Here is a 26,638-nt window from a genome sequence, read left to right as displayed (position 1 = left end):
TTGGGGATTTTTAAAATATGAAATTATTATGGCAACTACAACAACGTCGAACACCAGGAAAATTCTTTAATAATGCAAGCTTTTAGATATTTGTAAACCCATTCCGTTATAATAAATTCCGTTATAAAGAAAGAAAAATATATATTCAGAGATTCAGTGATAACAGTTCAAAGTAAAATATGTCAATCCCAAATAAAATTTTAATGTGTGTATGACTATTTTTAGTAAATACCATTTTGATTTTTATGTTATTTATCATGGCCCACTAATAAAAAAATGATATATTTTAAATATTGAAGTAAAAAGTGAAAATAAATATAAAGTGATATATATTAAGAAGCTCATGGCAAGACGGATCATATGATTTATAAATATACAGGGTGTTTCATTTAAAATAAACGTAACTTTAGATCATATTTTCAAAAATATTTTTTTCCGTAGAGAAACAGACTACGCCACTGTATTCTACGTAAAAAGTTCTACAAGAATCAGTTTTCACCTTCTCGATATCATCCATAATAATGGAGATACGGGTGCTGTCCCAAATTGCAAAATTTTCAAAAAGACCCTGTAGCGCAGAAACGAAGAGCGCTATGAAAATTTTGTTTACGGCATCTTCCGTTTGACAAAAAAGTGGGGCAGGTTTGTGTAAACCGCACCCTTCTAACTTCACTAATAACGGAGATACCCTATGATTTCAACCAAAATGGGACACCCTGTACATATATGTTGCTTTAAAAAAATGTGAAATGTCAGTATTCCATGGGTCCATGGGGATAAATGAGGTCTAAATTATAAGAAAATGCATTTTCTACGAAAACTTGAAGAAATAAGTAAAATTTGATAGACAATTAAATTGTGCATATGATTGACGTAAAATATACAGGATGTTCCATTTAAATTAAACAAGTTATTGCCGTTTAAAGCTAGTAATTATTTAATATAAATTTTTGGACAGTCTGTATAAGGTAGTAAAATTTTTATTATTGCAACACAATATCTGATCAATAAATAATCTTCAGTAAATACTTAGTATTAAAGTGTGATAAACCTTAATCCAATTTACCTTTATTTTAATCGAAGAAATTAAAAATGTAGTAATATACAGGGTGTTCCATTTAAAAAAAATACAACTTTGATATTTTTATTTATTTTGGACACTCTGTATCTTGTGAAGATATTTTTAAATTGTAGCTCTAATAGTCCTTCAACAAACCAAAAATTTACAATTTGTAAAAATCTAGTCGTTTAGCTACAACACTCCGTGTCGTATGTGGTGAACAACCCTGTATATAAAAAGGCAAAACAATCGTACGATCTCTAAAACTAAATAGAGTTAAGTTTACGACGAAAAATTTCAGTTTCATTTGATAAACATGGAGAAGAGAGAGTGACAATCTGTGACATTTTTTATATATGAATATTTTTTGAAATTTAATAAGTCCAGAATTACTTACCGTCAGGTGTAAACCATTTAATTGCTGTATCGTTTAGAATAAGATCGCCTCCAAGGATTTCCGGCGTATGGTCGGTTAAATTCGGATAAAAATGACCGATGAGGTGAAGATCGTTGTTGTACCATTCTTTTATTTGGATAACTGAAAATCTGGACGGTCCACCTCGGAACTTGATTCTTCCTGAGACGCCAAAAAAGTCTGTTTGCTCTACTAATTTAACTAGTTTACTGAAAAAGAAAATTATTATGATTAAATTGATAGTAAGGTCACTAAAGTCTGTAGAGAAGGGACAATTTTAACACGATATTTAAGAACTGGTAGAAATGTACCGGGTGTCCAACTAAGAATAGCTCTCGGCTGTATCTCGGAAAGTATTAGTCGTAGAGCTTGACGAAAAAAATATTTATTACTAAAGAGAGCATGAGAAATTGCTGGAAATTATTTTCAAGTTTGTAGAGCGGCCGCTAGAGGGTGCAACTGCTATTAAAAATAAGAAAAAGGAGTTTTTACACAATCTTGATTAGATAACAGATACTATAAATAATAGATTCATAATCTTCAGTAAATTTTGCATATTTTTTGTTAGTACCATTTTTCCCTATCTGCCAAAATAAAGTGGCGGGGGAAGGTTAGATCTGTTTATATTTAAATGTTAATAACTCCGGACTGGTTGATCGGAATCCAATAAGTTGGGGCTCGTTTAAAAGAGCGTTTCTGACTCTATATTATACCATATAAACAATAAAAATAAGCTTTTGAGCGTAGACGCTAGGGGGCGCTGTCTTATAATTTAACAAACATTACGCGTTTTTTCGAAAAAGTTAAATGCAATAGTATATGTAATTTTAGCTGATACTAAAGAGTAATAAAAGTTTAAAAATTCAGCGAAAACCACATCTTGATATCTTTTTTTAAACTAACGTTATTACCAAAATTATAATAAATACGAAAAAATAAGCCCTTAACTACCTTTTCTTTCTAACACGGTGCCCATTCTAATAAATGGGGGCATTCTAATAAATGGGACAATGTACCAGAATATCATAATACTAGGTGTATTAATATCTAATAATTACTTAATTAATATCAATGAGAGTAACTAAGAAACGACGCCTCAGTGAATTCATGGTAGGCTTTGGAAAAAAGTTGATTTTTAAGGGACAGTTTAAACTCAAAATATTATTATATCAATAATTTGATAGTCTCAGCAGCGTTTTTTTTTCTTTTGATTGCTTTTCTAAAAATGCATTTCTTCAAAAGAGAAAAAACGCTGCTAAGACTATCAAAATGTTGATTTAATAACTCTTTGACGTTTATACTATTACGTCAAAAGCATCTTTTTTCCAAAGCCTACCGTTCACTGAGGCGTCGTTTCTTATTCACTGTCATTGATATCTTAATTTACATCTAATATTGTTAATATTATGGTATTCTGGTATATTGTCGATTCTAGAACGAACTAATCGTTTCTATCTTATTTTTTATTAGAATGGTCATAATCAAGAGGGCTACTGTAACCGTGTTAAAAAAATAAGGTAATTAAGGGCTTGTTTTTTCGTATTTATTATAATTTTGCTAATATCTTCGATTTGAAAGAGGATATCAAGATGCGGTTTTCGCTGACTTTTTAAACTTTTATTACTCTTTACTATCAGCTAAAATTATATATACTATCGCATTTAATTTTTTTGAAAAAACGCGCAATGTTTGTTAAATTGTAAGAGAGCGCCCCCTAGCGTCTACATTTAACAGCTTATTATTATTGTTTATACGCTATAATATAGAGTAAGAAACGCTCTTTTAAACGAGCCCCCGTTTGTTAGATTCCGTTCAACCAGTCCGGAGTTATTAATGTTTAAATAAAAACAGATCTAACCTTCCCCCACCACTTTATTTTGGCATATAGAGGAAAATGGTGCTAACAAAAAGATGCAAAATGTAGTGAAGATTATGAATCTATTATTTATAGTATCCGTTATCTAGGCAAATTTGTATTAAAACTCCTTTTTCTTATTTTTAATAGCAGTTGCGCCCTCTAGCGGCGGCTCTACAAACTTGAAAATAATTTCCAGCAATTTCTCATGCTCTCTTTAGTTATAAATATTGTTTTCCGCAAACTCTACGACTAATACTTTCCGAGATACAGCCGAGAGCTATTCTTAGTGGGACACCTTGTATATGTACTGCCACAAGACAGTAAATAGATATGTTTACATATAAAATACTCACTTGGTGGTGTTTTCAGTATGCAGGTCAGATAAAGCTTCGGCATCAGTCTTTGAAAGTCTGTCTAAGGCAAAGGCGTACGTCCAGACCGCGTCATAGGCAAATCCGGCGTAGTCAGAAAAATTCCCGGCGACTCTGGACTTATAGGTTTTCAGCCAGGCGCCCACCGTGATATTTTCCTGCATGGTTTGATTTTCGGGAGCGTAGTAAGCGTGAGTCATGGAAAAATAGCCTTTTATTCCCTAGAATATAATATAGTAATAAGTCAATAGTGGAGGCATTTTTTTAAAATTATATGAATATATTATAGGTATTTCAAAGAAAAAAAATAATTTTCAGTGCTCCAAAAGTACATTTTTAGAGATATTATAAGAGGGATATTTGAATATTTTGTAATGTATATTTCATATCAATTAAACTTTTAGTTACGTAATTGAGGTTTGGTTTGGTATAATAAAAGTAAAAATAAGTAATAAATAGTGTTGTGATACTTTAAGCTTAAAATGTTTACTAGCAGACCCTGCAGTCGAACATTGTTCTTTTTAGAACCTCTTTTAGTGCGAAATGTATAAGATAGCTTAATAGCAGTAAAAAACTCCTCGTGACTTTGTACCACTATTTATATCACTACTTTATTAGAATATTTTGAACGGAAAAGCGGTAGGAAATAAAAAAAGTGGGTTTCCATTTGAAAAAAAAATGATTTATGATAATTTTTTAATCGCTCAATTCCATGACAGCTACCGCCATTATTATATGACATTTGAACAATTATTTTTTTGAAATAGATAGCCACATGTCTTTTCCTTATGTCACAGTGGCTTTGGTTATCACTAAATTTGACTTTTAGGCTATACAAATTTTAAAATTAAATTTTTTTTTCTCAAAAACGGTTAATGTTAAGCCGCGTCCAAGCTACTCGACAAAACGTTCGCGAACATATATAATTCACACTATATACTCGTAGCAGCAGGTCGTAAACGACGGCACAGCCCATCGCATCGGTCCCGAGGACTGAGGTGCGGGGAAGAATGCGACAACCAATTTGCTCTATAGATCTAGGATGCGTTTAGGTAGTCGCTGTTTTTTCGAGTGCCCGGATTTCGAGTGCAAGCATTTTATGAAATAAATTAACCGGTAAACAGTTTAAGAACTTTTGCGTTGAAGAATCAATATTTAGCAGGCGGAGGGTCACAGGGGTCTTTTGGTAGATTATTCGTTATAGTGTATTTTTAAGACCTCTATTCATTCACAGCCGATTCTACCAGGTGTTTCTCAAAAGGGGCTCACTTTTTTACTTTTTTATTTTTTCAGATAATATAACGAAATTTGGTTTGTTAGTATATGACATAAATCGGGATTGATTGACGTATTCAATTTCCTTCGGTCGCTTCCTGTTTCACCGGAAATGACTACAACTTTGTATTTTTAGATTGTATTCTAAGTACTTTTTTACTTTATTTGATAGAAAATGACATTCTGAATAGAATGACATACCATACATACAGTCAATTTTAGACAATTCCAATTAAATAAAAAAAGCATTTTAAATTTCAATCTAGAGTGCCAAGACTGAGTTAAAACTATTAATTTGTAATCAAAGAACTTTGGAAACATATATTTGATCGTGTAATTTTTTTTCGTATCCCTTTATGGCCGCTTAAAAGATGCCCAAATGGTACTTTTAATGATAACTCAAATTTTTCAAATGGTACGAGGCTGGCTCAGCATATCTGGAAAAAGCATTTTTTACGAATAATTTGGTACCACATACTTGGCATTTGGAGTAAAATTGTCGTTACGTTTATGGCCATTTTTAAATTGAAAATGTCAAAAGTTGACATATAATATATCTTTCTATTTAGAATGTCATTTTCTATCATATACGGTAAAAAAATACCGAGGGTACCATTTAAATCAAAAGTTGTTGTCATTTCCGGTGAAATAGGTAGTGACCGAACATAAATGAAAATGTCGATCAATCCTGATTTATGTCCTATACTAACACACCAAATCTCGTTTTTTATCTAAAAAATTAAAAAAAGTTATAGAAGTAAAATTTTATTTCCGGTGTCAAACTTCCTATTAAGTAGTAATTTTTAATTTCAGAATCCCATAATAATTCCAGTTTTTAATAAAAATAATCATAAAGGTCTTTATTAACAAAAATGAAATTATATGGACGAAGTCTAGCTACATTCACACTCAACCCACAATAAAATTAAAATTATAAAATCTTTTCTTTGTGTAAACAAATTAGTTGTAAATATTTTTCACGATCCCAGTCAATAACTGCGTCTCCCATTGTCGAATACTCGGTAAAAAATAAAAATCACAGATGGACGCCCGAAATTAAATGAGACCCCTTCCAAGTGTCCGGTACAATGTCCGCCGAAATGCACGCCGTTCGCTCCTTTTGATTTACCGACACCCGTCGGAAAAAGAACGCGCGCGCTCTAGCATAGGCAGACGCACGCTCTGGCGTACAAACTAAACGTTCGGCGCTCCGCGTTCCTTAATAGGCCTAGGCTAGCTGTACTTGTTGGCTTTATCATTCATAAATCTACCTATCTCACAATTTTCACTTATTATCTGTTTAATTATATATGTTCGCGAACATTTTGTTCGAGTAGCTTGGACGCGGCTTTAGGTATAGAGTGTTTAACATCAATATTCATAGAATTTTACGGAGAATTTATGTATGTAATAAAAAATGGGGCCACCCATTTAAAATAAGAAAGTTGCTGTCAACTTCCGGTATTCCCGGAAGTGCCGCCATATTGAAAATATTTTTAATCGATGTACAAAAAATTTCTGATCTAGATATTGTGATTCTCTAGAAAATTCGAATGCACGCTCAGCCGGGGCACCCTGTATATTTATAATTAATTTACTTTTGTTTCCTAAAATATTTTGATTAAAAGAAAATATTTAAAAGGGCAACGCTGTGCCGGTCAAGCTTAATCACGTGACTGACGTGACAAAAAGTTTATTTGGTATGAACTTAAAAAAGTAGGTAAGCCTATTTAATTCAGAATTTAATGTAAAAGGAAAATAGTGACTTTTCAATTTAATTTAAAAAGATCTCTATGTATTTACCAAAATCATTTCGATGGTGGTACAATTAACGCTCTCGTTCTTCTCCTTGTTAAAGAAGTCCGTATTGTACCAGGTCTTGTTGAGCCACATGGGCAGGAACCAGACGTAGCCGTGGGCTCCCGTCATGTTGAGCTTGTAAGCCTCGCACATCACTTGGCGCGCGATCTCGTCGACCACGTCCGCTATGATAATGCGAGCTCGTTTTTCCCTGAGGTCTTCTAAGTACTGCAAAAAAGGTGATTTGTTTAAAAATAACCATAAACTCATAGAGTTTTTAACACAGACGTGTCTGATTATTGTCTCCACCCAGCAGAGTAACCTGAGACTTATTATGGTGTATTATTCATTCCCAATTTCATACTTGAAGGGCCAGGGAAAAAAATTGATATGGAACGGAAGCTTATGTATTCTCACTATACCTTCAGTTTCCATTCCATATCTGGTCCGTATTTTTGGCTGTATTCACGCTATACGTAAGTTTCCGATCCGTATCAGTTCCATACTTTTTACTGTAGAATTTATATCATTACGAAAGTTTTAATTTAAAAATTTGTATCTTTAGAAAAGGGTAATAGATTTAATTAAGAGGTAAAAGAATAAATAAATATCAGCAAAATGTTAAAAAAGCTGGCACAAATATAAGAACTTGACAACGTTCTTTTTCGATACGCTTCAGTCCTTCCATCAAAAAAATGTATGGAATATACAGATAGATTGCATTGTCCTATTCATTTACGTGATATAATATTTTATGTAAACGAAAGGGGTAACAGAAGGTAGCTGATACGGAAGGTATAGCGAGCATCAATCTAATCGTGATTTTCTCAGTTTGGAGAGAAATTGACAGAATTGGAGAAAAAAGCAGGTAACTTTTCCCCCTGACCCTTCACCTTATACTCTCACATCAATAAAATACCGTTTTGAAAATAAAAAAATGATATAATTCTAAAAGGTTACATAAATTTCTAGTTTACAGAATGTCTAAAACAACGGCATAACATAACCAAAAAAATTATGATTTATTAAGAATTCAAGGATTAAAAGGTAATCGTATAGCAAAGAATTATGAAACTGTAGTTTTTCTTTTCATGGGAAATCGTACCAACTGCGCCAGTTATGTTTTTAGTACTTGATGGTTCGTTTTAAATTGGAAATAATGAACTTAGAATTTTTTTAATAAGACTTTATTTTGACGGTAATTAACAGATTCAGAATCAGCTGACACACAATCTTAATACGCAGGTCAGTTTTTTTATTCTTGCTTTTAGACTGGTATCGAAATTATCTTTTGCTTACCCTAGTCATAGGTTCAGTCTCTCTTTCTCTTGGAAACTTCTTATTAGCTATAAAGGTAATCCCATTCTGCTCAAGTTCGTCTTGCATTTGCGAGATGTACTCGGTGTATTTTTGACCGTCCTCGGTCAAAGCAGCAACTCTGTTCCATTTAAATCTCTTAAACAATTCCAAATAAACATGTTTGTAATGTTTATTTTCACCTGTAGAAAAATAATACCTATTAATACCTCATTTTATTATTATTTTTAGTGCTACATATATCTAAGTGCAATACAATTAAAAAATCTCATAGGTATATAGTGTGATTCACGGAGATGGCACGTTAGACATTTATGGATATAGAATTTTTTGGAAAATTTGGATTTTTACATAAAGGCACCTGCTCCATCTATCTAAAATATTTACAGTGTTAGAGTGTTGCCGCTTCATACTAATAGTGGTAGCATCTTTCTTATTTTAAATGAAACGTCCAGTATATTATTACATTTTTTTGGAAACTACTTTCAAATCAAACGTCTAACGTGCCATGACTGTAAAACACCCTGTATTAAACCTATAGTATGATTATACTGATATTTAACACTATTGTCTATCTATCCAGACCTAAAGTACTCACCAATTGTCCTGAAAAAGTATGGATACTTTTCCCGATTAGAAAAACTCGAACCCTCGGCACTGTACGAAATGGCCATAATGTGGTAATACTTGGACACTCCGGCCAGGGGCTCCACCGTATCGGAACAGGCAGGGCCAAGCACGCCGACTAAGTTGGTGTAGTAGTTTGTATCGATAATGAAGTCGATGAAGTTTTTCATGACGTTGTCCGCCCTGCACATGCCGTTCGTGATGAGCAGCTCCATCTTGTAGTCGGCCAATATAGTCTTGTCTCTGTTGATGGCCGACACTGCCATTAAGGCACCGTGGACGATACCTTCGCCTTGATAGGAAGAGCCTGACATGGGTGACATTGGAAATATACCACCTGAAATAATAAGAAACTTAGATAATATAGAACATTATACACAAAATTTGTGTATGGTCTATATAAAGACCCTATGACAGAAAAAAAGGCAAATAACTACCATACAAATCCATCTTTTTCGCTAAAAAAATTATTCTTCTATATTTTTTAATATAATAATTATGGATGGATTTATATACAGGGAGTTTCAAAAAAGATGTGCCATCTATCGTGGCGAGATACGTAAAAATAAGATTTATTTTTTATTTCGACATATGTCCGATTCTGCTTTATTTTGTAGCTACAGGGGATTAAGTCTTCTTTTATTTTCATTTTATTATAATTTCCTTCCAATCCATTAAACCAATATACTATTACATCTATATCTCTGACTACTACTAACTGCTACTAACGAACAAGTTATTTTGTGTAGTCTGTGGTTTTTGTTTAAATGTTTGTCATTCATGTTGGGGATTTATTTTTAAATTAATGTTAATCGTTAAGCAACCAGTATTTCTTTTGCATAATCAAAATTGTCACTCTAAATTTTACATAACCAAATTGTCACTCTAAATCGCTGTCTTTCTTAGACAGATGTCACTTGTCTTGTCATTATTCAATTCATTATTCGAATTCTCAGAATATTGTTAACAAAAGTTTCATATTAAAATAACATTTTAATCAATCACAATTGTTTATCTCCATCATTTACCGGATTAATATAGTATACAGATATATACAGATATTACAACTCAATTACAAATAATTCATTATTTATAGTGACTTACAGGAATTTTATTAAATTAAACGAAGATTCTCGTTGATTATTGGTTTGAAATATATATGACAGTGTCTTCCAATGAAAATGCGAGTTACTAACTCTAAATTCTAATTCTGAGTTAGATGCTTTACCTAGACCGTTATTTAGAAGCTACAAATATATCGATGAAAATATGCATGAAATCAAAGTTGGTACAGTTTCAAGTTTATTATAGTGATTTTCTTAGCCGCGTATGGCACAGATTGTTACCCAGTGTTGACACAAGGCTTAAGGCTACCTAAAGCAAATTCAAAATAAAATAATGGTATTTAAGGTAATTACAAAAAACATATTTCTTAATTTTTACATCCTGTAATTTTTTTCATATTTTTTGACGGTGAATCAATGAATACTTAATTAACACTTAGTTAATGACATTAAAAAAATAAAGGTTGTTACTATTAGACTTGGATTAAACCATATTAAAATAAAATTACGTTTATATCATCAAGGTTATCGAAATCCACAAAATATCAAGAGACAACTTTTAATCGGCATTAAACAGCCTATACTGTGTGCTAAAAAGTGTAACTGTGCTAAAAAGAGAACAAGTCAGTGGGGCATGCTTTTTTTCGAAAAAAATTCCAGTGAAAACACATATACACGTTCCTGGTGAATCTGTGGAGACTATTTTAGCATTAAAATATTTAGAACTTATAGTAACTTTTACCCCCAAAATGTCATTAGAATCGCTAAAGATACTTTAATGGTTGTTAACCCCCAAAGTATATAAATGATATACGTACCTATATAAATAGTGCTTTCTGGCTGCTTTCTCCACTGATTCCAGGTCTCAAAATGGTTACGCATCCAATAACAGGCAATCTCTTTAAAGGACAGTTTCCCAGCATTATTTCTTTTATGGCTAGTGCGATAGTGGTCGTACAGTGCCAACAACTGATCGTATTCGTCCTCTTCAAACTTGAAACTGCGCAATGCGTTGTAGAGGGGTTTGGCGATCACCTCCACTTTGCTCCAGGCCACTTTGACCAAGCGATGCATCTCGTACTTGTATCCGATCGAATGGGTGAAGTTCAGTCTTTCTGAGTGTTCGAATGAGACGGTGATGAAGTCTTTCTCGTAAAGGATGACGTCGCTGGGTACCCAACTCAAAATAACCTGTAAGAAGAAAAAAATATGATTATATTTTTACTAAAATATTTTTAAAACATCATCTGTCAGCTCTGGAGTTTGGAACACATTCAAAATGAAAAGTCAAGTCCTACAACTCCCAGTGGATGACATTCCAAGAATGTACATCTTTAAGAAACACCTCTCTGTAGTATTGAGCAACAAAAAGAATTGGAAGAGAGAAACGTTTGCACATCAGTTAAAGACCATACCATAACGTGGTATACCGATGCTTCCAAAACCAAAGCAAGAACAGGGATAGTAGTTCAGTCATTGGGGATTTTTCCTTGGAAAAAAGTCCGAAAGTTTTGCAACTTTGCAAGTTTATAGGTTTTGGGGTCCCTAACTAAAATCCATAAAATGCACATTTCCAGACTTGTCGCCGGCGCCGCGATCTTGCCATGATGGCGCCCAAAATCGGTATTTTGTGAATATCTCGAAAACTATGCGTTTTTCGCGAAAATTTGAGGAGAGCAAAATTAAAGAGAATAAAATTTCCTATAAAAAAGGTTTTACGAAAATTTTCGCTAAAGTCAACTGTTTAGGCACAAATACCCTGGAAATTTTACAATTTTGCGTAAAATATGATATATTATGTATAGTCGATTTTCCGAAATCAAATGTCGATTAGGGTTCACTAAAACTAGTTTTAATTTAGTTTCATAAATTTTATCATAAAACAGTGGCGTATCATTAATTCGCTCATTAATTTATGAATAATTAATTTTAATTATTGAAAATGTGTACTTGTTTCCACACCACCCAAGAGGTAAAGTATATGGCGCGTTTATTTTAACGTGGTCTCCCCGGAGGCCTACTCCACTAGATAAATTAAGAACTTTTACTTATCTGCACAAGCCCGACGGATCTGACTCTTTGATGTCAAAGTCGATCGTCTCTGCTGTGCTGGGCTCATCAGGGTGGTCTCTCAATACGTCCAACTCTTCATATTCAGCCGCCAGAGGAATATATACAGGCAAGTCCAACTCCTCGTCATCGGATTCGTTGAGTGACACTTCAGTGACGTTGTCACAGGATTTCCCATTGCAGTATGCACAAATCATTGAACATTTTAATCCTGCTTTTCTGCATCCGCAGGCTTTACCATAGTTGTTGGTTTTGCATTTACAGGATAAAAATGCCAACAGGGATTCTGGAGCTGGATCTTTCAACGTTGTGACTGGACTAATGCCTGTTTTTGTTTTCTTCCAACCCCATTCTTCGGCATCTTCGGTACAACGTAACCAGACCAATGCTGAACCTGGTGGTAAGTTCGCAATGAATGCTGTCCAGCACGACAATTAATTATTCATAAATTAATGAGCGGATTAATGATACGCCACTGTTTCATGACAAAATTGAAGACACTAGTTTTAGTGAACCGTAATTGACATTTGATTTCGGAAAATCGACTATACATAATATATCATATTTTACGCAAAATTGTAAAATTTCAAGGGATTTTGTGCCTAAACGGTTGATTTAAGGGAAAATTTTTATAAAATCTTTTTTATAGGAAATTTTATTCTCTTTAATTTTGTTCTCCTCAAATTTTCGCGAAAAACGCATAGTTTTCGAGATATTCACAAAATAGCGATTTTGGGCGCCATTTTGGTAAGATGGCGGCGCCGGCGGCAAGTCTGAAAATGTGCATTTTATGGATTTTAGTTAGGACCCCAAAACTTATAAACCTGCAAAGTTTCAAAACTTCCGAACATTTTTCCAAGCAGGCCCCTTTTTTGATCCCCAATTACTGAAAGGGGGACTATTTGGGTATAAAACTAAATACTCTGAACCAATGGGCACCTACCCCAGTATCCTTCAGGCAGAAATCTACCCTATTGAAAGATGCAACTATCAACTTATCTTAGATAGGAACTATCGGAAACAAGAAATAGCCATCTTATCTGATAGGCAAGCCTTAAGAGCGATCAACTCAATTCGAAGTTGGTTAAAGAACGCCTAGAGAAGCTGAACAAAAAAGGCAAAGAAAAGAGTCTTTCTACTCTGGGTGCCAGCCCACCAAGGTAATGAAAAAGCAGACGATCTAGCTAGAAAATGAGCGAAAACTCTACTAACTGGACCCGAACGCTTGCTTCCGAAGTGGAAATCAACTTAAAGTGTAACAGTTGTAACAATTCTAAGAATCATTTGGTAATCCAACTCCTATTTTGAATTACTGATTACTTACCAAACTTTTATTTATCCTGGGTGTTTTCTGATATCTTTCCTTCACCAAATCGATAATCTCTGCTAAGCGGTCTCCAAGAAACCAGATCTTCATCAGTAACTTATTTTCTTCGATGTGGTTTTTTACAAATTTCGTTGAATTCCAGTAGGACGTTAAGAGAATTCCACACTTTTTGTTTTCGCAAATCTTCGGAATATACATGTTCCTCGTTTTGTTGCAAATCTTTTCTGGACAACCTTTCCTGTAACAAAAGAGAAAATTAGTAAAATTGTCTTTTAGCTAGTTTATATCTTTTTTTTTGTAACGGTTTTGTTTGGTTTGACACCCTATATATTAATTTATTTTCGGATTCTAGAAAATAGAGAATCATAACTAAAATATAAAGTTTTTAACATTTTCTAAAAATGAAGAATATATTTTAAATTTCAATAAATACCTAAACGGTAATTTTCCCTGTACAGCCTGATATGTAGTTGAAATCATGTTGAAATAACCATTGTACGTCAACTAAATTAAAACTTACATGTTACAGATATACAGGGTAAGACAAAATAGTCAAGGGAGAGTTCAGGTCTCTTCAAAATACCTATTGGTTGCCTACCACCCAGAGACAAAGATTTTCCTAGATAATAAAATATAAAGATAATTTCCTAGATTTTTTTAAACAAACAGTCTGCCTTTTCGAAACGCTGGGTCGCCTTGTATATATTTACCCAAGTTTCATAATTATACTAGTTCTGTAGATGTATAGACAGATATAGCTGACATTGGATAAAGGATAGAGAAAAAAATAAAATAAACGCGATTAAGCTGTCCTTCCCGAACGCATTATACTTATTACGAATTCCGGCAAAGTTGGTATCTGCCTAAACTTATCGAAACATTTATCATTCTGTGTTGTTTGCCGCAGAAAACTTTTACCATCCGTTTGCCTTCTATCGATTGATTTATATCTCGGCCTATATTAAATCTACTATTGCGTCTCATCTACAGAAAGGGATTCGAATAAACACTTTTAACATAATCATTTTTTTTTGTTTAGTAATGTTTTTACTGAGTTATACAGGGTGGTCAGTGGTCACCCTATAGGTACTGCATTATTTTGCACACTTGACCAAGTGTGCAGAAAAATCTTTATACCAAGCTTCCTGTTTAAGATTTTTATTCCATTTTTTTTCAAAATATTTTTTTTCATTAAAGTTTACAAATTTCTATTCCAAAAAAATCATAACTTATACTGTGTGATTTTTGAAATATTCTGCACTCTTAAAGGTAGCTTCCAATTCCTTTTTTTTGGAAGTATCAGAGCAGAAAACTGGAGAACATGAAAATGCGTACCTACATATATTAAATTTAATATCAATTAAACTTTTAGTTACGTAATCGAGGGCGCGATTTTTAAATTCATTGTTGCCAACCATGGACATATTCGGGGCCGGACTGACTAACTGGAATTTAAATTTCGCGCTGGGGCTTCAGATGGTAGCTCTGCTGTAAAAAATGTCAAGTTGCTCCGTTTATTTATTTATTTCCTGACATTGTCATTTGTTTTGACCTTTGAATAAGAAGACTAAGGAAGGAGCATAATGCTATCCATGTATTCATGCATGGTGGGCGGAAAAAGCGCCATAAAAGCACTCTAGGGTGGGGATCCTTGACAGTTCTGTTTGACGATGCATTTGACACATTTGAATTTGATTTGAAATTTTGTGGATTTGTCAGTCTTTACGGAGCTTATTTTATGTTATTTTAATATTAATTCACTGATAGTTGTATAAAGGTAGTAAATCTAGATGGAAATTGTGGCAGAACTTAAATTAACAGTGACACTATCGGGATTTATCGAAAAAGACTCTAAAATAGTTGGTTGTGTAGCGTGCGGTAGATCTCGGCAAAAATTGAGTGAAATAATGGAACAACTTTTCGCTAGTAAGTGACTATAGGTATAATATACATACGTGTAGTAAACCGATCATTTATGAAATTCACTTAAATTAACTAAATTATATATTTTTCTTGCATTTTAGCTTTTATTTATTACTTGTCAAAGATTTAATGTCAAAGAATTTAGATATGTTAATTTGACTTACCTGCTTCAGTAGCGTATCGGATGTTTGTGTTAATAAATACTTATTATAACTTATCTATTTTTATTACAATTATATATTTTTATAACAATTTTAATAACTACCAACATTTATTCACAACGTAAAATAAAACAACGAATTATTGAGTCTACCCCACGTCTACCCTACATCATAGTTTTACATTTTTTAAATAAAATTAGAACGACACTGATAAACCGGAATTTAAGTCGGCCATATTTGAGGCCCATCGCGGTGTACCTAAGATTTTTGATATGCTCCTTCGACACTAGTCTTCTTATTCAAAGGTTTTGATGACTTTAGTTTTGTAATTTATCGGTAAGGAAGATTCCTAGAAAATCGCTTGTAGTCAAGTTTTCAACCATTTCCAGTTCTCCCATAAGAAGTGTCATCCACCTGGTCTCACTATTGGAATTACCTGTACATTTTCTTGGCAGTCGCTGGCAGTCATTGGCAGTCTTACGGCAGTCGCCTATAATAATTACATGGCAGTCATAGGCAGTCTTCTTCGCAGTCATTGGCAGTCGCTTGGTATTAAAACGATATGTTGGCAGTACATGTACATTTTTTACCCAAGTTAGACACCCCTCGGTCACGTTGGAACCCGCTTTCAAGTAAAGTTTTCGATTTTTGGCTTATTATTAACTACAAACGATGCAATTGATTGTAGTAAATTAATTTTTTTGTAGTACTAATAATTAGCCAGAAAAAGTAAGCAATTGTGCGCAATGTAATAAAGAGAAAAAATATTGTTTTCACAAAGGTCTAAAAACCTTCAAAATCGTTTGTAGTTTTATGTAGTAGCAAAAAAATTCAATAAAAGATCCTTGGAATTAGTGAATTATAGTAAACTATCAAAATTAACATAGTTTGACATAATGTCTTTAGTTGTACCCAAACTACCAACGATGCAATTGATTGTAGTAAATTCAATTTTTTTGTAGTACTAATAATTAGCCAGAAATAGTAAACAATTGTGCGCAATGTAATAAAGAGAAAAAATATTGTTTTAACAAAGGTCTAAAAACCTTCAAATCGAGTTCAAGTACACCTTTTATTGAGTGACTTTTACTCAAATTTGTGTTACACTTAACTCGATTAGTACTCATATCTGAGTATTAATTTCACTCAGTATTGAGAAATATATTTCAAATTATTTTTTTAAAAGCTATATATGTAAGCTAATTTGTTATTTTATAATAGGTGGGCAGGTGCCTTTCAAAGGTTAGTTTCAGTTTAGGACATGGTATCGAACATGTCCATTTCCTAAAATTCACTTTTGAGAGGCATCTGTTCACTTGTAATAAAATAACAAGTTAGCTTACATATAGCTTTTAAAAAAATCATTTAGAATATTTCGTTTTTTTAACAAACCAAATGAAAAACTGTAGAACCTTCAAAATATTTTTATTTGTCATTTTTATGTGACAAAAACAAATTAAACCAAATATAACACTATTATTACAATCAAAAATCAAATCAAAAACATTTTAAAAAGTTTTCAACTCTTTTTGGAAAAAATACAGGAACTTTAAGCTATATGTCTAGAAAAGTTGCATCACATCGCAAAAATCCGCTTTATTAAGAGCATTCGTCAGCTCGGCTACCAACATTCTCGAATATTTCTAATTTCTAAACTAACTTTTAATAACGAAAATCCCCCGGAAAATCCAGATACTTTTCCTCCTGAAAATTAAAAAAAAATGTTATTCTGCCAAATGTTCCAGTTCCCAGTTCCAGCTTGAGGGAAAGTACCTAGATTTTCGCTACGCTAATTAGTCAAGGAAACATCCGAGCATTGCGGCAATGAGTAGACGCAGTCGAATTTGAATATATGCTATGTTGGGCAGATTTCTGCGATGTGAAAAAAAAATGTTCTTAACATAAAACATATTTAGGAGTTATGAGTTGGTACTTGCTTCATTACGCCACGCGGCCACTGTCACACTTTACATCACACTTTACACACACACTATGGGCTTGTAACCTTGGCACCCCTTCGAAGGGACAAGACAACCTACGACTCAAACAGATAATTAAAAACTGAGGAACAGGGGAACAGCTTATTCGACACCGAAGAAGCGCGTATGACGTATGAGTAGTAATGAGCGAAAATACTCTAAACTGGATGATTTCACTCAAATTTTTATTGTGTTAAGCTATAACATGAGTTTTTAAGTGAATTTTTCTATTCCATTACTCACAGATAGGGGTTATAACTCGAACATGAGCTTATTCAATCGCTATTGATTAAATAGAGATCATATTTGAGTAAAATGATGAATTTACTCTATTTTAGATGAAAATGTACTCAATTATTTCACTCAAAAAATGCACTCCCTGAGAAATATGTGTTCACTCAGGCTGATTTTTTACAGTGTACCTACATCGAAAATATTAGCCATGAATTACACTACCGAAGAAAAAGTATTGATGATTAAATTATATTATAAAGGAAATAGTTATCAAAAGGTGTCGGGCATGTTTGCTGCTCTGTATCCCAATAGACCGATACCTGGAAAATCTACAATCGCAAGGAATATCCAGAGATTTGAGACCAAAGGTACCCTAATAAATAACTGCAGATGTGAAGCAAGGCAGGAACAAAGAGAAGATGCAAGAAATGATACCGGCTTGGAAGTTTTATTGTGCGTAGAAGAGAACGATGGAAAGATCAGCACAAGGAAACTTGAGGATGAAATAGGAACAGATCACACTACAGCGTTTCGAATTTTGAAACGACATAATACTATCCATTCAAATATGAAAAGCACCAAGAGCTATGAGATTGGGACGAAATAGGGCAGCAGGCGTTTTGTTTTGATATGATGGAAAGAGCAAACACGAATAGGAAATTTTTAAAAAAACATATGTTTCACTGACGAATGCACGTTTACCTTAAATAATGAACCCAATGTTCAAAATTATCGATATAGGAACAAAGAAAACCAACACAGGTTTGTCAAAACAAGAACGCAGTATCCACAGAAAGTAAATGTTTAGGCAGGGATATTCGGACACAATATTATCGGACCATTACTTCTTACGCGAAATTTAAATGCAGAATATTATTTGGAACTACTCGAAAATCATATTTTACTGTGGGATTTGTTTTCCACCGATTTTTCTAATTTGACTGGGCTAAAGGTGGTTTCTGTTTTCGGCAATAAAGCATCGACAATTTCTCATTGGCATGAAGAATTTAAACGTGGACGGATTAGTCTTGGAAAGATCCAAGAACAGGTCCTCCAACAACGGCAGTCCCCGAGGAACACGTCGAAGCTGATCCAAAAAGTTCGACATGTCACATATCGTGAAATTGAAGTATCATTGGGCATTTCAAAAACCTCAATTCAAAAATTTTACATGAAGAATAACAGAAATATTTTCATTGTTAAAATTGGGTCATTAGTGTTTATTGTAGTAGCGATAATATTGAAAGATTGAAACTAAATTCTAAATTAGGATTGTAACTCGGCAATACCAGAACTATTCCCAGAAACCAATTGACACGTTAATTGTACCCGGATACACATAAAGGTCGACGTAATGTAACTCGTTTATCGCCAGAGTCGATCTTAATTTGTCACAATTGATCTTACTTGGTGGTATGAATAATTTTATCAACCCATTATAGCATGAAAAAAGACATGGAGATAAATATGTAGTTACATTGTTGCTGTGTTCGCAAACAATTCGTCTTCGATCAAGATATACCTGTTATTAATCGTCAGTAGTTTGTATGGATACCGTTAAAAATGTCAAATTGAAAAAGATCAGAAGGAGATATGAATAAACAGAATGCAAATTTATGGCTCTATTAAAGACTCGAAAATAAATTAGGCTTTTCGAGATCGGAGATGAAGAATTATAAAATCGTTCAAGTATATTGATTTAAATATCAAAATATTAATTGGATGATACCTGGTTACTTCATAAATTGTCATATGTTAACTCAACGCAGATATATACATAAATTATTCGCTCGTAAAGCTCTGGCTTACTTTCGATTAAATTATTGTATTAGGGTAGCATAGGGTTGCCAACCGTCCAAGATATATTATATCTAATAATATTCATAATATTAATCGTAGTTGTTACAAATAAATCAACTTCTATAAACTAGTTCTACATATGCTCTACATATTCGAAAAGGTTACCACCCTTCCTAATATACAAATTTATTTTTTGTTCAATCTTATTTATAGCTCTATAAACTTCTTGTTATAGTTCCGAATGCATTTGTACTCTTTATTGTAAATGTTGAAATGTATTGATTTCACTTTTACAAATGACGCCAAGTATTCAATGTTTTACCTCACGTCATTGTTAAGTTTGAAATCCTATCAATATTGTAACGATGAATGGATTAAATCTTTAAAAAAACAGAGCGAGTCTTGAAATTAGTTTAAATAAATTATGTTCAAATGTCCGAAACAAAAAAAAAATATTAAGTGATTTGAAAATTTAAAAATACTCATCAGATAGCCCTAATAAAGTGGCAAGGAGAATCTGAAATTAGTTTTTTGATTTCTTAAAAAGTAACGCCAGGAAAAAATAAAAATTATTTTCAAAAAAATCCGTTTTTCCAAAAAACTCAGCAATCATTTTTGACAGCATCTTGGTGAACATCCCAAAGCGCAACTTTGCCCCAATTTAACCATGATACGGTTACCGAGATACCAATGCTCCCAATGCTCGTACCTCGTACCTCGAATTTGTAGAACCCTGTATACCTGAATTTTTTGCTTGTCTATTTATTTATACTCTCTGTAGTATATTTTCGGAGTTATATTTTAGCATATTAGTAATTAAAGTACTTCATATTCAATTTCTTCGTTTCATTTTTTTCGTTTTATTTGCAGTGTAAGAAAAAAAATAAAAAAACCCGAACTGAACGTTTTATTTTTATTCGATCACCATGTATACTGAGCGCGTAATCCGCGTGAGTCATTAGCGTCATTGGCCATCAAAACATCCCAAAGGATATTTTCATAGCAGTTGTTTTGATCCGCATCGCTCCGATGTTTTTCAAATTCCTCGGGTATTTTTATAACCGCAGCAGATATTCGGGGAATCATCGTTATTTGGAGCTAATAAAATATTCCCTCCATATTCGAAATTCGAAAAAATACATTCCGGGAAAAATCGGTAAAAATAATAGCTTTGTTTTTTTGAAGCTTAACTTTTTTAAAATGAACCGTTTAAATTCTTTTGAAGTAGAGGTTTGCTTTAACAGAAAAACAAACAATAAAGAAAAGATACATAAAAAACAAAAATAAAAATATTCAATATTTTATAAAATATTTTCACTCGCGGTATGAACTCATCCTTGTAACCACAGAAGAAGTAATAACTTATTATTACTTCTTTTGTGCAGAAGAAGTAATAACTTACTATTACTTCTTTTGTGATTGTAACAGTGTTGATACCAGGGTTGGCAAAATTCATGGTATTTAAATAGAAAACATTATTTAAATCGGATTTCCAAATAATTAGGACTTATTTCCAATTAAAGTCCTATCCTAAATTGCTAAATCTTCCTAACTCTGTCCGATACCGATACACATCGGTCACTAATATATTCCACAAAAAAGTCGCTCTCTTAGATCAAAAGGATTTTTTTTCAAACGTCACAAAAGTGTTAATTTTTTGTCAAATATTATTATACTCATATTAAATTCAACTAGTGTACAAATTGTTCGATATACAATTAATTGCAAGGTAGGTATTACTTTTTATATTATTTGCATTTGAAATTGACTAAAAAATGATTTGTAACGTTTGAAAAAATAGTAGGTACTTTTCGTGTCTCCCTGTAACGTCCGACTAGCTTTTCGGTCGGTGGTCTGTAATTATTCATTTCCAGGCCAATTGGACGCCGTTTTTTTTCGATCATACAGTAATGTCCAGTGTAAAGTGCTTGTTGCAGATCGAAATGTCGGTAGAAATTTGGAAAGAATTAGTAATTAAATTGGAGAGGGCAGAAGTTATCTTAATCAACATACAGTTGTTTCAAAACGGCCAACTATGGTTTAAAACAACATATGTATGTTTGTATCATATGTCAAGAATGACAGGCTTTAGAAACAAATGGAGAACACAATATCATTAAAGATGTGATTATCTACAACTTTTACCTGAAAACTTTTTGTCTAAAATAGACTATAACGGAATTAGGGAGCATTTTTAAAATAATCGAAATTTGTTTTTTTCGAAATATCTAGTAAGCCATAAACTTTTTCAAAAATCCGAAAGGCGCATATTTATGACCCCACAAAATTGCAAATCTTTCCCCATTTAATCGACTCTCTAGTAGTTTCCGAGATACCCATAGAGAACATTAACAGTAGAAAACTCACCCTGTAAAGCCCCAAGTTTTTTGCAAATTTTCAGAGAACCACCCGCAATATTGATTTTATTACGGGAATGCTATTAAATGCATTCAATTTATTTTATCATGAAACCTTTCGCGGTTCAAGGGAATTTGTTTGATTAAATAACTGTGGATTTTGAGTTTCTGATTTATTAAATTTGTGAAATTAATTTCCGTTAAACTTCATACCTTTCGATAAATGCCGTAGAAAATAAATATTTTCATGAGGAAATATTTCTTAAAGTCGTAAGTTCGGTTTTAATTAAATTACAAATGTAGTGGAGGTGGTATTATTTAGGCTTTAAAAGAATTTGTGAAACCCTTCTTGATCAAACTTTTTTATTCCATAAAACTGTTCTGGGACTACTCTATAAAAAGCTTCTGAACAAAATCAGACAATATTAAATCGACTAATTCTAGTTTTCTAACTTTTGTCGACTGGACGTTGTCAAGTTACAGTTAGCGGCTAGACACCCAACTGTTAATCCATATGGATATTTCGAGATTTTTCATGTTTTCATTCCGTCATACGCTTATAGCTATGTAGAATTTAAAATTTGAAGTTTGTGAAACTTTTAGAACTACCTTAGAATTTTGATGATCTGTCACTGACAGACTGGACATTTTTTTGTCCATTAGGCAAATTTGTTTATTAATAAACCACTGCTGACAATTAGTCTCACTTAGATTAACGCAGCAGTGTTTACAAAAAATAACTATTTTATTTCGTAGATTTTCTAAAGGTGCGCTCACACAGGCTGCGCCGCAACAAATCATTTTTTAACATATAGGTATTTTTGTGCGCGCTAAAAAAATAAACCTCAAAAGTACATGTTAAAAAAATGTTTAGCGCGGTGCGGAGTGGCGCAGCCAGGTGAACGCACCTTCACAGTGGCGAAAGCCATCTAAACACCAAAGACATCTAGATAAAGGGAGACAAAACAATTTACATTTTACCGCGATCACGAACCGTGTTCCGCAAAAATCGATGATGACAGATTTACGCGGTATGTGATAGAATACGGTTCGAGTTCCAAATGTTATTATTGTTATTAATGTTTTTTGGGTACCTATAGAAACGGTAAACTAAATATTTGTATAGGTATATAACTTTAATTAATATACATAGATTGTGCCAGGATTATACCTTTGAAATTATTTTTAGTTTTCTAATTAAATTATATTAGGGAAAGTACAATGACAACTAGCGGCATCGCTGCGGATTCATCTTTACTACAAAATTGTCGAAATCTGTAGGAATTACGCTGACATTTAACGTTTTCATTTGTTTTCATTCAACTTATATTTGACAGCGCGCGGTTGTGTGTTTTCTGCGGTAGTTGAAAGTTTTTGTAGCTTTTGAACAACTTTCTAATAATTATTAGTGTTTATTGAAAAGAAAACTATTTAAAGTCGTTTATAACTATCTACGATGGTTCGCCAGTGCATAGTTTGTAAAAAGGTGGACTATTCTAACACGGAATTGATATTTCGACGGTAAGTGTCATTACTTTTTTTTTTGCCTTTCGCCATGCTTACAGTAGCGTATCTAGTTACTTTTAGTGAAGTAGATTATTACAAAAATACGTATATTTTCTTATTTGTTGGCGCTTTCGATTGTGAAATTAGAGTTACCCTCAGTTAGACCTCAGGCATTATTTATAATGGAAAATTGGTCTGAGGCAATCCCAATCAATTTTTGATAAAAAAAAACCACGTCACCGTCACGCCACTGATAGAGCCAAATAACAGAAAGATAGACGAAACTCAACCGTGTTGTCATATTTATATACCCATCTCTTTTTAACTCTCATAAAAGTGTCAAACCATGTATGATTCTCAAAAATTGAGTTTTATGAATGGAGTGTTCTGTCTACATGAATGGAGTGCTCTGTGTACATTTAGATGTCATTGCGAAATACTCATTGGTCTTATTTAGATATACTTTTATTAATTTCCAAATTCCAAAATTGAACTTATTCTGAGAAACATCTGTATATCGAACATATATTTCCACATTAACAATCCCATAAGAATTTATTTCATAAACAATTTTAATAACATAGAGAGTACGGGATATTACGATCCACTTAATGCGGAAATAATTTCAATTTAAAAAACAATATCCGATAATTGGAATAAAATGCGACTGCAGTTAAATTATGTTATTATTACCATTATTAATCACAATTACCTGGAAATGTTTACTTGTAAAAATAAACATTATATAAAATGATACTGCGTAAAATTAAACGAGGTGTGGTAGGTCAGTGAAAAATATTAAAAAATGAATAAGATTAAGTGGGTTGGTGCAGCTTTTATGGTTCTTTTTGTTGTCGTTCTTTGTTTGGCTTAAATGCACTTTTCAAGCGTTGCATTTAAAATTTTCATTGACATTGAAACATTGAAAAAAAAATGTAGTATTCTCAAAATTGTTAGATTTAGTCAGTAACATTCCATAATAATTAGATAAATTTCCATTAAATAGATTTTATTTATTATTACTATTTAAAGCTTCATTCATTATTGAAAACTAGGTATTGTAAACCTTGTACTAGGTATATAATTGTGTGTGTATGTACCTATAGCTTAACAGTTAAAAAAAGTTAATAAAAATCAGTTGTTAAGTTTTTAAGTTATTTTTTACACATACCAGTACCTACTCTTTCTACGGTTCTCAGTTATCTATTTCTTTATCCAATTCTTAAAAGATCTCAACTCAAAGAACTATTTTTTAAGGTTTAAGGTGTAATTTGAAAAAATACAAAAGTTATAGAGCACCTCCATAACTTTTTTATTTTTTTGTAAACACTGCTGCGTAAATCTAAAGGAGACTAATTGTCAGCAGTGGTTTACTAATAAACAAATTTGCCTAACGGACAGATCATCAAAATTCTAAGGTAGTTCTAGAAGTTTCACAAACTTCGAATTTTGAATTCTGGATAGCTATAAGCTATCTCGAAATATCCATATGAACTAACAGTTGGGTGTCTAGCCGCTAGCTGTAAAGTCCAGTCGACAAAAGTTAGAAAACTAGAATTAATCGATTTAATATTGTCTGATTTTGTTCAGACGCTTTTTATAGAGTAGTCTCAGAACAGTTTTATGGAATAAAAAAGTTTGATCAAGAAGCGTTTTTTTTAAAACCTAAATAATACCACCTCCATTCCATTTGTAATTTAATTAAAACCGAACTTATGACTTAAACAAATATTTCCTTATGAAAATATTTATTTTCTGCGGCTTATCAAAGGTATGACGTTTAACGGAAATTAATTTCACAAATTTAATAAATCAGAAACTCAAAATCCACAGTTATTTAATCAAACAAATTCCCTTAAACCGCGAAAGGTTTCAAGATAAAATAAATTGAATGCATTTAATAGCCATTCCCGTCATAAAATCAATATTGCCGGTGGTTCTCTGAAAATTTGCAAAAAACTTGGGGTTTACATAACCACGGAGGAATAAGAGGGGGGAGATGCTGCTACACGTATTTCTGTAGGATAAAAACGGTATCAGTTTCATTATTTGGGCGGAGCAAAGGAAACCGCTTGGACAGAACCGTAAAACTTCAAATAATAAAAGCAAACAATGATTAAAATTTGCCTTGAGCTAATGTAATATCATTGTGTAATATTAATCGTGTTTATCGTAATGAACAAATTTCTTGGCATTACTACACCAAACTTGCAATAGGCAGAAAATACTAATTAATGTTCATTCGTTAATTCGGTCATTACGGACCTGTCCACTGTTTAGGTTACCTGTGAAATGTTACTCTGGTGATTTTTTTCGAGTCGATACCTTTCTTGCTTCTACAACTGCGTACAGCACACGACTCCATGGTTTTTAATGTTTTTGTAATAGAAAACACTCAAATTATCGATGAAAAACATTAAATTTTGGTCAATATGGCTGGCGGCTGGCTGATACCGTGTCACTTTCACAATTTTCAACAGTTGTAACACCTTCCCTCTCTTATTCCTCCGTTGTACAGACATATATTTATGTAATTTACCATATAATCGAAAAAAACGGCGTCAAAGACGGCTGGAGAATGGCAATCGATGATAATTTTTGGCGAGGTCAAGCGCTAGACGTCATTACTTGTCCTCTTTATTTTTTAATGACGCTTAAAATATCTCAACTCAAAGAACTATTTTTTAAGGTTTAAGGTGTAATTTGAAAAAATACTTTATCTGAAAAAATAAAAAAGTTATAGAGGTGCTCTATAACATTTTTATTTTTTCAGATAAAGAAACGAGTTTTGGTACGTTAGTATATGGCTTAAATCAGAATGGATAGACTTATTCAATTGATTTGTTTTCAATCCTGTTTCACCGTAAATAACTACCTCTTCTGATTTTTATTTGATTGAGTTTATTTGATAGGGGTCGCACCACTCTGGCACTTTGTACCATTGTATCGGTTTTTTAATCGCGGTGCGATCCCTTTAGACACACATTTATTAATACTTATATTATTCTGTAAAACTTAATGGGGTCTAATAAAGAAATTTGAATTTGAATTTGAATTTGATAGAAAATTACACTCTGAATAGTAACCTATGATATCATATATCAACTTTTGACATTTTCGCATATGGTTTAACCGGAAATTGTAACATGCGCTTCATAACGACAATTTGGCTCAAAATACCAAATCTGTGGTACTAAACTATTCGTAAAAAATGCTTATTCTAAATATGCTAATGAGCCACCCTCGTTCCATTTGAAAACATTGAGATATGATACGATTAAAAATACGATTTGGGCATCTTTTAATCGCCCAGAACCATCTTTTCAATGGACCACAAAATTACATTCGCAACAAAATCGCAAATCGCAACTCCTAAAAATTCAAACTCGCAGATAGAAGGTTATCACGGTCCTAGTTTACAAATTCACAATCGCAGCAAAATGGCAACATGCAACTATAGTAATATTGGTTGCCTAAATTGAAACTCGCAAATA

At 32.8% G+C, this 26,638-nt stretch overlaps 1 protein-coding gene across 3 annotated transcripts in view; it reads right to left on the bottom strand.

Annotated features, from left to right (window-relative positions):
* LOC115877509 (atrial natriuretic peptide receptor 2-like) overlaps nucleotides 1-26,638 on the bottom strand; it is a 335,138-nt gene that overhangs the window by 13,708 nt on the left and 294,792 nt on the right. For all 3 annotated transcript variants that reach the window (XM_030893711.1, XM_030893710.1, XM_030893712.1), the window contains 7 exons: nucleotides 13,182-13,422; nucleotides 10,606-10,978; nucleotides 8,695-9,060; nucleotides 8,079-8,278; nucleotides 6,783-7,007; nucleotides 3,687-3,925; nucleotides 1,458-1,684 (listed from right to left, as the gene is read on the bottom strand). In XM_030893711.1, the coding sequence (XP_030749571.1) occupies nucleotides 1,458-1,684; nucleotides 3,687-3,925; nucleotides 6,783-7,007; nucleotides 8,079-8,278; nucleotides 8,695-9,060; nucleotides 10,606-10,978; nucleotides 13,182-13,422 (1,871 nt within the window). The remainder of the gene's footprint in view (nucleotides 1-1,457; nucleotides 1,685-3,686; nucleotides 3,926-6,782; nucleotides 7,008-8,078; nucleotides 8,279-8,694; nucleotides 9,061-10,605; nucleotides 10,979-13,181; nucleotides 13,423-26,638) is intronic.

Source organism: Sitophilus oryzae, unplaced genomic scaffold, assembly GCF_002938485.1.
Source record: "Sitophilus oryzae breed Bouriz unplaced genomic scaffold, Soryzae_2.0 scaffold_1494_pilon_pilon, whole genome shotgun sequence".
NCBI lineage: Eukaryota > Metazoa > Arthropoda > Insecta > Coleoptera > Curculionidae > Sitophilus > Sitophilus oryzae.
This window is presented reverse-complemented; position numbering and strand designations above follow the sequence as displayed.